Here is a 14,590-nt window from a genome sequence, read left to right on the forward strand (position 1 = left end):
TATTTTAATTATTTCATTTGAATCCTTTCATGGTAGAGAAAAAGCCCAAGTTGATATGGAGGCTTGATATAGTGAGGAATGTCCCCTCCAAAATGCTGTTAGTTATATCAATTAAGGTATTAATAAAAGACTTAAGAAAAATCAATTATTTAAGGACATCAAATTTAGAAAAATGTTAATTATATTAATGTTTACCATTGCAATAATACATTAGGGTTGTTTAAGGAAGGACTATTACTTTTTGATGGTCATTATGTGATTGACATTGCTGAGTTGGATTTATTAGAGAAGTTAACACTAGCAAACTGGAGTTTTAGGAAAATCTGGTGGCTATGAGAGCCTGAGGTGAGGACATAAGTAAGGAGGTTTAGCAGCACAAATGCTATAGATTAGAAATGAACTCTGAACCAAGATGCTAGAAAAAGGATTAAAGAGTGCTTGGGAACAATGCTGGAAACTAACAAGGAATTTTTTGAGCTGAGCGTCCAAATTTTCTTGCTCAGGTTGTCCATCAAATCAGGGAAATATCAGTGAGACAGACAACTTAGTTTATAGCAATTAATCCCAAATAAAATGACTCACCAACAGTTCTGGATTGATGGTTTCACTAGTTCTCACAGAAAACTGTGTAGTTTAAACGTTTTCAAGGTGTTATTTCTTAAATTAAAAATATTATTTTGAGGAGTGTTTTACAAAGTTTGTGGAAGGTATTCTATGTAGACAATTAGCTTCACTTCATCAACCTGGTAACTCAACCTGTTAAGAGTGAGCTGAGTCACTGCCATTTTTGTCTCTTCATACAGATACTTCTGTATGTGACAAAAAAGTTTTAATACTTAAGACATCTGTTGAAATAGTCATCACCAATTTAATTGAACTAAAAAAAAAGTACAATAAAGAACTCTTCCCAATGAGAAATCATCTATATATATAAAAGCCTAAGCGATTGTCCAGTAGCTATGATGTGTACTGACCACCGGGGGCAGGCACTCAATGCAGGAGAGGAAACCATAGACATAGAAACATGGAACAGACTGATGAATCTCAGAGGGAAAGGGGGAGGGAGGAGAACAGGAAGAGATTAACCAAAGATCTTATATGCACATAGAGGTCTGCTGCATAGCTTTGTGCACTGGTGGGGTCCCTTGGCCTGGCTTGTGGGGATCGGGCCAAAACCAGCTCTCCGACATCCCCTGAGGAGTCGGAGTTATTCACTATTTTTTAATATTTTTAATATTTATCCAAATTAGCTAATAAATGTTATACTCAGAGATAAACAGTACAGAAAGTATATGGAGTCCTAGAAAATACAATAAAGGGTGATTTGATTTTGTTAGTCATATGGGATGACTGTTTCTTTCAAAAAGGAGAGCTAACAAGTGAGTAAGGAAAATCTGGCCTAAGACACTAAGAAAGCTTTATAAAGTACTCTGTGCTTTATATGGTTTGCAATATTCATTTCATCAAATTCTTGTCCCTTTATAATCACCCATTTTGGCCTCTCATTCAGATGGACATTACTTAAATATATAATGAGACTATTTTCAGAGTATAGTTTGTATGGCTGACAAACTATAGTAAAACCTCATGAAATATATTAGTTCAGAGTCTTCACCTATATGCTACTGAATACTAGATTCCTTAGATTATATATACACACACACAAACACACACACACATATATATACATATATATACATATATATACATATATACATATATACATCTATATATACACACACATATATATATACATATATATATCCTATCTAATAAAAGAGAAACATGGTAATTGGCGTACGACTGCTACCCTTCCCCTTGGCTAATCAGGGTGATATGCAAATTAACTGCCAGCCAAGATGGCGGCCGGCAGCCAGGCAGCTGGAAGCGAACATGAGGCTTGCTTGCTCCAGTGACGGAAGACTCCAACGTTCCCTGCCTGTCTTGCCGGCCTCTGAGCTTGCAGTTTAAGAAACATTGTAACAAATATAGAAGCTAAACAAAACCCCTGAAACCTGCTTTCAGCCAGCCAGGATCTCAGAGGTGGAGTTATGCATTGTTTCGATTATAGAACCCAAACAAACCAGATACCTGCTTTCGGCAGCAGAGGCCTCAGAGCTGGAGCCAGAGCTAAAGCTGGCCCAGAATAAAAAAGAAAAAAAAAAAGAAAAAAAGGAGCAGTTGGGAGCTTCAGTCGGCCTGAAAACAGCCCTCAGCCCCTCACCCAGACTGGACAGGAACTCCAATGGGGACCCCCACACAGAAGGGTGTTTGACCAGCTGCAAAAAGCCATCATCCCCTCACCCAGGCTGGCCAGGCACCCCAGTGGGGACCCCCACCCTGATCCAGGACACCCTTCAGGGCAAACCAGCCAGCCCCACCCATGCACCAGGCCTCTATTCTATATAGTAAAAGGGAAATATGCCTCCCAGCACCGGAATCAGTGGAGCCGCGAGGCCTCCCAGCACCGGGATCAGCGGAGCCAAGAGGCCTCCCGGCACCGGGATCAGCGTGACAGGGGGCAGCGTCCAAACCCCCAGATCGCCCTGCGGCTCTGTGTGTGACAGGGGGCGGGGCCACAACCTCCCTATCCACCCTGCTCTGTTCATGACAGGGGAAGGCGCCCCAACCCTCTGATCAGCCCTGCTCTGTGCCTGATAGGGGGGAGCTCCCCAACGTCCTGATCACCCTGCGGCTCTGTGTGTGACAGGGTGTGGCGCCCCAACCCCCCCCACCCCACGGGCTCTGCTCTGTGTGTGACAGGATAGAGCCATAACCTCCCCATCGGCCCTGCCCTGAGTGTGACAGGGGCGGCGCCCCAACCCCCTGATCAGCCCTGCTCTGTGGGTGATAGAGGGCGGCACCCCAACCCCCTGATCCGCCCTGCCCTGAGTGTGACAGGGGGCGGTCCCCAACTCCCCTATAGGCCCTACTCTGTGAGTGACAGGGGGGAGCTCCTCAACCCCGTGATCGGCCCTGCTCTGTGCATGAAAGGGGGGAGCTCCCCAACCCCCTGATGGGCCCTGCTCTGTGCGTGAGAGGGGGCAGCGCCCCAACCCCCTGATTGGCCCTGCTCTTTGTATGACAGGGTACGGAGCCCCAACCCCCCTGGTGGGCCCTGCTCTGTGCGTGACAGAGGGCATCACTCCAACCCCGATTGGCCCTGCTCTGTGCGTGACAGGGGTTGGCGCCGCAACCTCCCCATCAACCCTGCCTTGAGTGTGACAGGGGGCGGTGCCCAAACCCCCCAATCAGCCCTACCCTGAGCGTGACTGAGGGTGGCATCACAACCCCCTAATCCCCCCTGCTCTGTGCATGACAGGGGGCAGCGCCCCAACTCCCCAATCAGCCCTGCTCTGAGCCCGACCAGGGGCTGCACCTAGGGATTGGGCCTGCCCTCTGCCACCTGGGAGCAGGCTTAAGCCAGCAGGTCGTTATCTCCGGAGGGGTCCCAGACTGCGAGAGGGCACAGGCTGGGCTGAGGGACCCTCCCTCTACCTGAGTGCACAAATTTTTGTGCACTGGGCCTCTAGTATATATATATATATATGACCCTCCTTCTGGATGATCCTCCTTTAGAGACTGACAATCCCCTAGCTAAGGAATCATGATTTAACTTCTCCAAACTTATGTGACCATGAGCTCCTCATTCAAAGGGAAAAATTGTTTAACAAACACATTTTAGAAAACACACACTTTTAAAATCTTGAAATATTTAAAAATATTTATAAATAATATAATCACCAGTAATTTATTTTTATATGCTTTCAAAATTGTGACTGTACATTCTAAATACCCTGTCTACTTTTCTGTCTGGGAGAAAGATCTAAATTTGATCATATTTCAAGGACAACTTATTGGCTTTATATTTATAAGTTAGTTATCCAACTATCATAAGTGGTCATTGGCTACTTGGTAAAACAAGGGTGTTGATAAATTAATAACAACAAAAATATGCATGCTTACAATTTTAACAAAATTAAAAATTGAGAATTTGGGTTCAATACCTACTGTGTTTCATCAAATGTGAGAGCTGATTTTGGTTTATCAAACTGTCATAAACACATAATTATATCTGAATGAAAGGATGCTTAATATTTACAAGTAAAAAAGTCTGGTTAATTTAAAGTCTCAATTTAGAGACTATAATATATGAATATGTGAAGAATGACTAGCAACCAAATAATTTTACAATTATAAAATTAAAGTTTTATTCTTTTTATTTAATAAATTTGTTTTTAAAGATTTTCTTGCTGAAATTACAAGCAAGGATAATCAGAGTGATTAAAATATAAGTAGAGGATGAAATAGCACCATTTGCAACAACATGGATGGACCTTGAGAACATTATGCTAAGTGAAATAAGTGAGTATATAAGACAGGGACCAAAAGGAGGTAACAGTTCAATAGAAGAAGCTAAGAACCATATGATTTTACTCAGATGAGGGATATAAACCTGAAACTCGTGAACACAAACAGCAGTGTGGTGGTTGCCAGAGGGAAGGGGCTTGGGGGAGAAGGTGGTCCTAATATATGATGATAGGAGGTTTGACTTTGGGTGGTGGGCACATGGTGCAATATACAGATCTTGTAACATAAAAACCTACACCTGAAACTTACATGTTCATGTTGACTAATGTCACCCCAATAAATTTAGTATATATATTTAAAATATATACATGGAATGTTAAAATAAACACTTCATTACTAGGTTTTCTGAATATAATTAGAATAGTAAAGAAAAGGAGTTATTATAACCACTGTGCTGACCATATTATGCCTATAGTAAAAAACAAGTTTGCCTTCCCTGCCCAGCCAGTGTGGCTCAGAGGTTGAGTGTCAACCTATGCACCAGGAAGTCAGAGTTCGATTCCTGGTCAGGGCGCATGCCTGGGTTGTGGGCTCGATCTCCAGTAGGGGGCATGCAGGAAGCCGCCGATCAATGATTCTCATCACTGAAATTTCTATTTCTCTCTTCCTCTCCCTCTCTGAAATCAATATAAACGTATTTAAAAGAAAACAAACAAAAAAACCTGCCATCTCCCTTTTAAAACATCATAGTCCATTAAAACACTGTGAAGTTTAGGAAATTCTATCTACTATATCTCTTCTGAACAGAGTTTTCAGGTACCTAATTAAAAGTAAACTCTTCACAATGATAAGTACAATAATCAATCACTGTGTCTTTCCCCCGCTTACTTGGATTGTTTCTGCCCTGGCAAAGGCAATATAAGGTTCAAGAGTTGAAGACATGACAAATTCATCATAGGTTGTAGCTATACTGGAAAACAGGGGTGCTAATCCAAGTAGAATTAACCACTCAGGCATCTCTTTCTGTTGCACTGACCACCTACTTCTGTTAATCAGATTATTTTATCATTTCTCAGAAAGGCTACTATTTGCCTTGTAAGAGGTAATCATTTTATATAATTCAAAAAGTAATCACTGATTTAGACTATAATTAACCCATAACCAAACATTCTTCTATTTTTCTTCAAAACAATACTTAACTTTTAATCTGAAATCAGATTGCTATTTTAGTTTTGCATTAACTATCCATTTTGTTTTTTTATAAAAAAAAAATTAAGTATCACTAACACAAATATTTATTTCAAGATTCCCAACTGTTCTCTCCAGAAGTAATCTACACCTTTTAATTCTCAAGAATATTTTTGTATCATTTAACCTCTTTCTACTGCTTGATTAAATTTACCTATATACTTTTTTCCTTCTTTTGTGTATTTTATAATGCAAATAGCTAAAATGTAAACAATTTGTTATTATAATTCATAAATATATAAATGTTGCAGGTATAAGCAAAAAGTATTTTATTGATACTTTGTCAATATGTCAAAAACGTTTAGGCTACTGGGTTAAACATTAACACCCTCTTTTTGTTTTTATCTATATCCTTGCCCTCTAAGTTCTTTAATTATAGAATTGTATCTCACTTAGTTTAAAAAAAACAACAACAGTGCCTGCCTGGTTGGCATGGCTCAGTTGTTGAGTGTCACCCTATGAACCAGAAGGTCACGGTTCAATTTCTGGTCAGGGTACTGCCCGGGTTGCGGGCTTGAGCCCCAGTATGGATCATGCAAGAAGTGGCTGATCAATGATACTCTCTCAAAACTGATGTTTCTATCTCTTTCTCCCTCTCCATTCCTCTCTGAAATCAATAAAAATATATTTAAAAAACAAGCAAACAAACAAAAAACAGTGCCTAATGAATTTGCAAAGATAAAACACAAAATACAAGTCTGGTGATTATAAGCTAATTTATAACTTAGAAAGGATCGTCTAAAATATATTAAAATCACAATACTTAAGCCTTAAGAACTTGGGAAAAATGTTCTCACCATCTGTCTCCAAGGTTTGAGTCTCTGCTTTCTGAGAAAGGACACTGAGAAGGCTGTTGAAAAGTAATCCTGATGTCATCTGGAGTCTTCAGATTCCTTGCTCCTCCTTTAGTCTAGGGTACATGTGAAGAGGAAGAAAAAGATAGTTTGGCATCTCTTCCAAACCAGATTCTGGAATATATTTTGTAAAGTTTCCCTAGTACCATTTCTTGATCAAGTTCAATGTAGAAGTAGTCCTTTGACAGAGAAATACAGATTGTTTAAGAAATATATATTGGTACCGGGCCAGTGGCGCAATGGATAACACGTCTGACTACGGATCAGAAGAAATATATATTGTTCATTAAAAGTAAGGAACAGATCTTTGCTTTCTATACCAGTGATGGCAAACCTATGACACGCGTGTCAGAGGTGACACGCGAACTCATTTTTTTGGTTGATTTTTCTTTGTTAAATGGCATTTAAATATATAAAATAAATATCAAAAATATACATCTTTGTTTTACTATGGTTGCAAATATCAAAAAATTTCTATATGTGACACGGCACCAGAATTAAGTTAGGGTTTTTCAAAATGCTGACACACTGAGCTTAAAAGGTTCGCCATCACTGTTCTATACAATACATCTAGATCAGTGGTTCTCAACCTTCCTAATGCCGTGACCCTTTAATACAGTTCCTCATGTTGTGGTGACCCCCCAATTTCATTGTTACAAATTGAACATAATTAAAGCATAGTGATGAATCACAAAAACAATATGTAATTATATATGTGTTTTCCGATGGTCTTAGGTGACCCCTGTGAAAGGGTCGTTTGACCCCCCCAAAAGGATCACGACCCACAGGTTGAGAACCGCTGATCTAGATGCTTCAAGAAAACAAACTATAAAAAAGGTTTATGGTTGCTAAGATACACTTGTTAACTTTTGTTGATTTCAAATTTCCATCAAACTAAATTAAATTACACCTAAAAGTTCTAAATCCTCCCAAATGTATATTAAAAAAAAGAATAAAAAAACAATAGCAAGTTTCTTTCATATTAAGTTTTTCCTGTTTCAAACTACTACTTATGTAACCTTTCCAGCACAAAATTTATGATGAATATCAAATGCCTTATGTCCACAGAAAGACATATATATCACTGTCCAAAGCAGCCATATTTTTAATAGTCAAAAACTGAAAACAACTCAAATGCCTATCACTAGGTGAATGAATTATGGTATGTCCTTACAATGGGCTATTTACTACTCAGAAACAAAAATGGATGCACTACCTATATATATATATATATATAAAAGCCAGTGTCCATGACGACCAGGATGACTAAACGACTGGTCACCATGAGGTGGCATTGACCCCCTCTCTGTCCCTCCCTCCCCCCACACCCCGCGAGTGGGGCAGGGCAGGGCAGGATTGGGGACTGGAGAGCGGGCTGAATGACTGACCTCTTGGTCCCTGACCCAGGCCTACAGGCTCTGATGGATCAGCAATGGTGAACGGGAAAATCAGGGTGGGTGGCAGGAGGACCGGGCTGGCTGTCAGGCCATTGGGATCACCAGCTCATCCCCAGCTGCTGGAGGCTGAGGCCTGCGGGAAAGCAGGTGCCGGCAACTTCATCTCCATGCACGTGCGCCAGGTCGGCTGCTAATGGAATGTACTGCCCGCTCGGGGCTGCTCACGCCTGGGTGGGTAGGTTGTGGGCGCGCCCCGCAACTTCCATCAGCACCTCAAGCCCCAGCAGCGCCAGCAGCAACGGTGTCCGCGTGAGCGGCCCCAAGTGGGCAGCGCATTCCATCAGTGGCTGGCCCAGCGCACGTGCATGGAGGTGAAGTCGCCACATCTGCTTTCCCGCAGGCCTGAGCCCCCAGCAGCCGGGGATGAGCTGGTGATCCCAATGGCCTGACAGCCCTGTGGCAGAGGTGGCATTCAGCCTGGGGACTGGCAAACAGGCAGAAGATGGAGGCTAGGCCTACAACCCTACCCACACGATTTCGTGCACAGGGCCTCTAGCTGATATATAAACAACATGGATGAATTTAAAACTCAATTATGTTGAATGCAAGAAGCCAGACAAAAAGGAACACAAATTGTGTGATTCCATTTGCATAAAATTATAGAAAAGCAAATTAATATAAAGGGAGAGAAAGCAGATCAGGGGCTGGCTGCCTGGGGATGGAGAAATGAGAAGGTATAAGAAGGAGGGATTACAAAAGGTCACCTTAATTATAGTGATGGTTTCATGGGTTTATACATGTGTCAAAACTTATCAAACCGTAAATAAGTACAGTTTATGTCAATTATGCCTCAATAAAGCTGTGAAAAAAAATCAAATTTCTTAAAATGTTATATGCCCCTTTATGTAGCAATTCCAAGTCTAGAATTTATCCTAGTAAAAAGAATGAGATACACACACACACACACACACACACACACACACACACATTTAGCCATAAAACATGTCATTAAATACATTATTTATAATGTAAAAAAATTAAAACAGCCATTAAATGGCATTAAAAAGTTTGGGACTAGTTAAATAAGTTATAGTGGAATACTATGTAGCCATTAAAATATATACTTATAGTATATCATTTCATGTAACTTATTATATAATAAAAAAAGGAAAAAATATTATGTTCAGTAGAAGTGAATTTGTTTCAAAAGAATACAAAAGTAAAAGTAGCAATTATTTCTGCATTTAGAAGTAACTTTAATTTTTCCTTTTTAATGATTCATATTTGTTTCTTTACAATAAACATGCATCACTTTAGTAATAAATAAAGGGATAAAACGAGCAATAGTCTACAATTGTCCATTTCCTATCTTCTATATAAAGAGGCCCAGCATGCAAAAGCGCATGCCCCTTGCACCACCCTGCCACACTCGCAGCCCCGCCCACCCATGTGTGCCTCGCCATGCCTGCCTCACCACGCCGTGCCACGCCCACCCGCCTGCCCCCCCCCCTGCGATCAGAGCCTGTGGGCCGCGGGGGAGGGACTGAGAGGTGCTCCATGCACTTCATGGTGACTGGTGGTTTGGTCGTTATGGCACTGGCTTTTTATAAGACTAGGGGCCCAGTGCACAAATTTGTGCACCAACTGTGGGGCCACGAGGCTGTGGGGAGCATAGGGGTGGGTCTTGGCCCATCCTCCGAAACTCTGCCCGGCCCCTCCCACTGCAGCCCCGATCCTGCTGCCACCTCTCCCACGCACTAATGGCACCGGCCCCACTCACACCCGCTGACGCCTCAGAGTGATTGGGGCTGGTGCGGTCAGCGGTGTGAACGGAGGCTGCTGCTCCGATTGCCCCTCAGGAGCACGGGGAAGTGGAGAAGCCCTCAGGGACAATCGGGGCCAGCGGCCACCGCTCACACCCACTGCTGATGCCGAGTGATCGGGGATAGCACTGGCGTGGCAGCGGGTGCAACTGGCCACTCCAGTCCCATCTACAAGTGTGAGCGGGGCCAGGGCCAGCAGTGGGTGTGAGCAGCAGCTTTGGCGCTGGTAGCGGGTGTGAACGGGACTGTCGCTAGAAGTGGGTGTGAGAGGCGGCTGCTGGCCCCAATCGCCCCTCAGGAGCAGGGGGAGGTGGAGAAGCCCACCATGTTCCACACTCTACCGCCTGCTGCCGATGCCCACCATGTTCTGTGCGTGCCCCCTGGTGATCAGTGCATGTCATAGCAACCGGTTGTTCAGCAGTTTGTTCTGCCATTCGGTCTATTTGCATATTAGGGTTTTATATAGATAGATAAAAGCCTAAGTGACCATTTGACTGGTCGCTATGATGTGCACTGACCATCAGGGGGAAGACACTCAACTCAGGAGCTGCCCCCTGGTGGTCACTGCGCTGCTACAGAAGGAGCGCCGCTTAGCTGACCACTAGGCGCTAGATGCCGGGCTCAAAGCTGGTGAATGCAGCTGCAGCAGAGCGAGCCTCTCCTGCGGACACTCCCCCTGTGTGCCCCTCCCCCATCCAGACCAGGACTGGGACCAGCATTGGGACTGATTGGGCATGAACCCGCGGCCGCCTCTCGGTCATGGGTGTGCTGGTATTGCCCTAGGATGGGTGTGTGGAGACTGTAGCAGAGAGGCTGTGAGCCTACCGAGCAGCGTGGCACCCAGCCTGGGCTCTGGCTCCTCCCCAGTCACCTGCTGCTTCTGGCACTACTACATCCCTTGGGAGATGTTGGACAGCCGGTTTTGGTCTGATCCCCGCAGGCCACACCTAGGGACACCACCAGTGCATGAATCCATGCACTAGGCCTCTAGTTACAAGTATAAAAGAAGCACTCCTAAGAGGTGGTACACATTACAGAACTCTGGGCTGTCATGTCATCCCCCACAACAACATACCACAGAGTAGTGAGAAAAAGGTTGGTCTGACTAGATGAACTAGAGTAATAATTAGTAAGCTACATTCTTTACCAGTTACAAAGTGCTTTCCTGGAAATGACCTAATTTGATTTTCATAACTCAGTGCAACAGGCAGAGAACACATTACCCCATTTTCTAGAGGGCAAACAGTGAGCAGGGCTGGTTAAGTGTCATGCCCTAAAATTATAGTTCTTGGGACTCAAATTGGGCCTTGACTATAAATTCTGATAGAAATTCTAAGAGGAGTAGGGAACAGTCACTTTTCCTGATTATTTATAAGGCAGTGATTTATGTATGAACTTAAAAATAACCATATTTGCAATCATATTAGTATTCCTATTAGAATGTGCCAGGGTTTTGGGGATTGTCTAAACCCCCAGTACCTAACCTCACTCAGACAACCTACTAAACTACTGAAATTCAAGTAGAATTTAGTTGTTCGGTTTTCAACTGCATTTCTTTCCTTCTTGAAAAATAAAGGTATTACCTTTGATTTAAAATTTGGAAAAAGGAAGTAACCTTTTGAATGCCGCAAATAGTGACCCTCAAGTTGATGTCAAAAGATCTAACTTAATGGCACTTTAAAATACTACCTTTTGGGCCAAATCTCTTTTGATATGTGAGCAGATAAGAAACAGTCTCCAAATAAGGCATATTCAATGAAGAAAATGGCCAACTCTTGACAAGAGTAAAAGTAAGTATCTCCAGAAGAGCATTATTATTGACTGGTCAGTATTTGCTGATGAGGCCTTGAACCATAAGGAACCCTTACAGCTACACTCTTACCAATACTGTCTGGACTATCAGAGACTTAAAAGGAAATGCTAGCTCTTGTTTACTGAGCACTTACTGTGTGTGTCAGATACTGTGCTAAGGTCTTTACATACATGATCTTAAACCAACCCTATGGGATGACTACTATCACAGCCTCATCCTATCTAATAAAAGAGAAAAATGGTAATTGGCGTACGACGATACCCTTTTCATTGGCTAATCAGGGCTATATGCAAATTAACTGCCAACTAAGATTGGCAGTTAACTGCCAACAAGATGGCGATTAATTTGCATATGTAGGCACAATGCAGGGAGGCGAAAGGGAAAGCAGGAAGAAGCCCCCTGCCACTGACAGGGATCAGAAACCCAGGGGGGAGCTAAGAGCTGGGGGGGCCGCCTTTGCCCTGCCCCCCAGCCATGATCGGAGAATCAGGCGCCTTTGCCGCCCTGGCCAGTGATAGCAGGAAGTAGGGGTGGAGCCAGCGATGGGAGCTGGGCACGGTCGAAGCTGGCAGTCCCGGGAGCTAGGGGTCCCTTGCCTGGGCCTAAAGCGAAGCCCACGATCGCGGGGCCGCTGCAGCTGCGGGTCCCCGCTGCCCGAGCCGGACGCTTCAGCCAGAGGCGTTAGGCCTGGGCAGGGGCGGAGCCTGCAACCGCGGGCAGCTGGGGGTCTCCTGCCCAGGCCTGACACCTCTGCCGGAGGCCTCAGGCCTGGTCAAGGGGCCGATCCGGTGATTGGTGATCGGAGGGTGATGAGGGTCAACTCCTCTGGCCGAGGCATCAGGCCTGGGTGGGGGCGGAGCCGGGGATTGGGGGGATATGATGGCCCCCTTGCCCAGGCCTGAAGCCTGGGTCAGAGGCGTCCGGCTTGGGCGGGGGGTGGAGCAAGCGATCAGAGGGAGATGGGGGTCCCCTGCCCAGGCATGATTCCTGGGCCAGAGGCCTCAGGCCTGGGCGGGGGCCAGAGCCAGTGATCAGGGGGAGATGGGGGTCCCCTGTCCAAGCCTGACACCTCTGGCGGAGGCGTCAGGCCTGGGCAAGGGGCCGATCCTGCGATTGGAGGGTGATGGGGGTCTACGCCTCTGGCCGAGGCATCAGGCCTAGGCAGGGGCCAGAGCCAGTGATCAGGGGGAGATGGGGGTCCCCTGTCCAAGCCTGACACCTCTGTCAGAGGCGTCAGGCCTGGGCAAGGGGCCGATCCTGCGATTGGAGGGTGATGGGGGTCAACGCCTGAGGGCTCCCAGTATGTGAGAGGGGGCAGGCTGGGCTGTGGGACACTCCCCCCCCCCCACACACACACCCAGTGCAAAAATTTCGTGCACCGGGCCCCTAGTTTTATAGATGAGGAAATTAAGTTTCAGTTACCCCAAATCACAAAACTGGTAACAGCTTAAAGTAGAATTCAAACTCTGGCACATTTTCCTTGAAACAAATATGGGGCCTTAGCAGTTCTCTAGAACATAAATTGTGACTTCTTTCTAGTACTACATACCTACAATGGTCTCAATTCTGGTAGTGTAAAACACTTGGCAACAGCACATAAGTTTAAGTCTAAATTTTTCATGTGAAGAATTAAAAATCTCCACAGCCCATAATTTGTATCTGATTTTTGCCATTTTCTAGAATTGTTTTAAATGTTTGGTCTCTATTAAAGCAGTTTTAACCCTTTTGAACTAAACATGTGATCACACAAAAGATAAAAAGAAAATTTAAATAAAAATTAGCAAAATATTTAAAATAATATTTGAAATTCTCACAGATTAATATTTACAAATTGTCTTGTGTTTTTTTTTAAAATATATTTTATTGACTTTTTACAGAGAGGAAGGGAGAGGGATAGAGAGTTAGAAACATCGATGAGAGAGAAACATCGATCAGCTGCCTCCTGCACATCTCCTACTGGGGATGTGCCCGCAACCAAGTACATGCCATTGACCAGAATCGAGCCTGGGACCCTTCAGTTCGCAGGCCGATGCTCTATCCACTGAGCCAAACCGGTTAGGGCAAATTGTCTTGTATTAATAAATATATAAATCAGCCTTAAATCCGAGTCAGTGAAACTGAATGTGCCAGATATGTTATAGATCATGAAGACAGGAAGCATGTCTAAAAATAAAAATGTTTAAATAATTTTGTTGTAATTATAAATGCCATTTCCTCAAAGAGCTTTTTCTCATCACTTTATATAAAGTAGCTTCATCTCTACCTTACTTTTTTTACACTCTATGTTACTCTATTTCTGTGTCCTTGATTTTTTTCTGTATCTATTGAGACACTCATGTTAGTTCTTGATCTTTATTCTATTAATAAGGTATATTACATTAATTAATTGTTTCAATGTGAAAAGAACCCTTCCTTTCCAAGATGCATGCCTATAACTAACACGATACTTAATGGTGAAAGACTGAATACTTACCCCTCTAACCCTGGAAAAAAGGCAAGGATGTCTGCATTAGCTATTCGGATTCCACTCAATGCAATCAGCAAGAAATGTAAACACATATAGATTAAAAAAGAAGTTATGGGAGAAGACATTTGCAAACAACAGCTCCAACAAGAAGTTAATATCCAAAATATATAAAGAACTCATATAACTCAACACCAAACAAACAAAAATTGCAATTAAAAAAATGGACAGAGAACCTGGACACTTCTCTCAAGCAAACATACAAATGACAAACAGGTATCTGGAAAGATGTTCAATCTCACTAGCTATTAGGAAAATGCAAATCAAAACTACAATAAGATACCACCTACCACCTCATACCTGTTAGAGTGGCTAATATCAATAAAACAAGTAATAACAAGTGTTGGAGAGGTTGTGGAGAAAAGAGAATCCTCATTAACTGGTGGGAATATAGACTGCTATAGGCCACTATGAAAAACAGTCTAGCAGTTCCTCAAAAAATTAAGAATCAAGTTACCATATGACCCAGCAATACCTCTGCTGGGTATCTACCCGAAAAATTCAAAAACATTTATTTGCAAAGATAAATGCACTCTTATGCTCATTACAGCATTATTTATGGTAGCCAAGACATGGAAACAATCCAAGTGTTCTTTGACAGATAACTGTATAAACAAGAT

General features: G+C 43.4%; 1 protein-coding gene across 9 annotated transcripts in view; it reads right to left on the reverse strand.

Moving 5' to 3' along the window:
* LOC132230515 (spidroin-1-like) overlaps positions 1–14,590 on the reverse strand; it is a 161,436-nt gene that overhangs the window by 102,323 nt on the left and 44,523 nt on the right. For all 9 annotated transcript variants that reach the window (XR_009451878.1, XR_009451879.1, XM_059688107.1 and 6 more), the window contains one exon: positions 6,357–6,469. Coding sequence is in view for 7 of the 9 variants with exons in the window: in XM_059688107.1 (XP_059544090.1) it covers positions 6,357–6,469 (113 nt within the window). In the remaining 2 variants the exon portion in view is untranslated. The remainder of the gene's footprint in view (positions 1–6,356; positions 6,470–14,590) is intronic.

Source organism: Myotis daubentonii, chromosome 3 (assembly GCF_963259705.1).
Source record: "Myotis daubentonii chromosome 3, mMyoDau2.1, whole genome shotgun sequence".
NCBI classification, from domain to species: Eukaryota; Metazoa; Chordata; class Mammalia; order Chiroptera; family Vespertilionidae; genus Myotis; species Myotis daubentonii.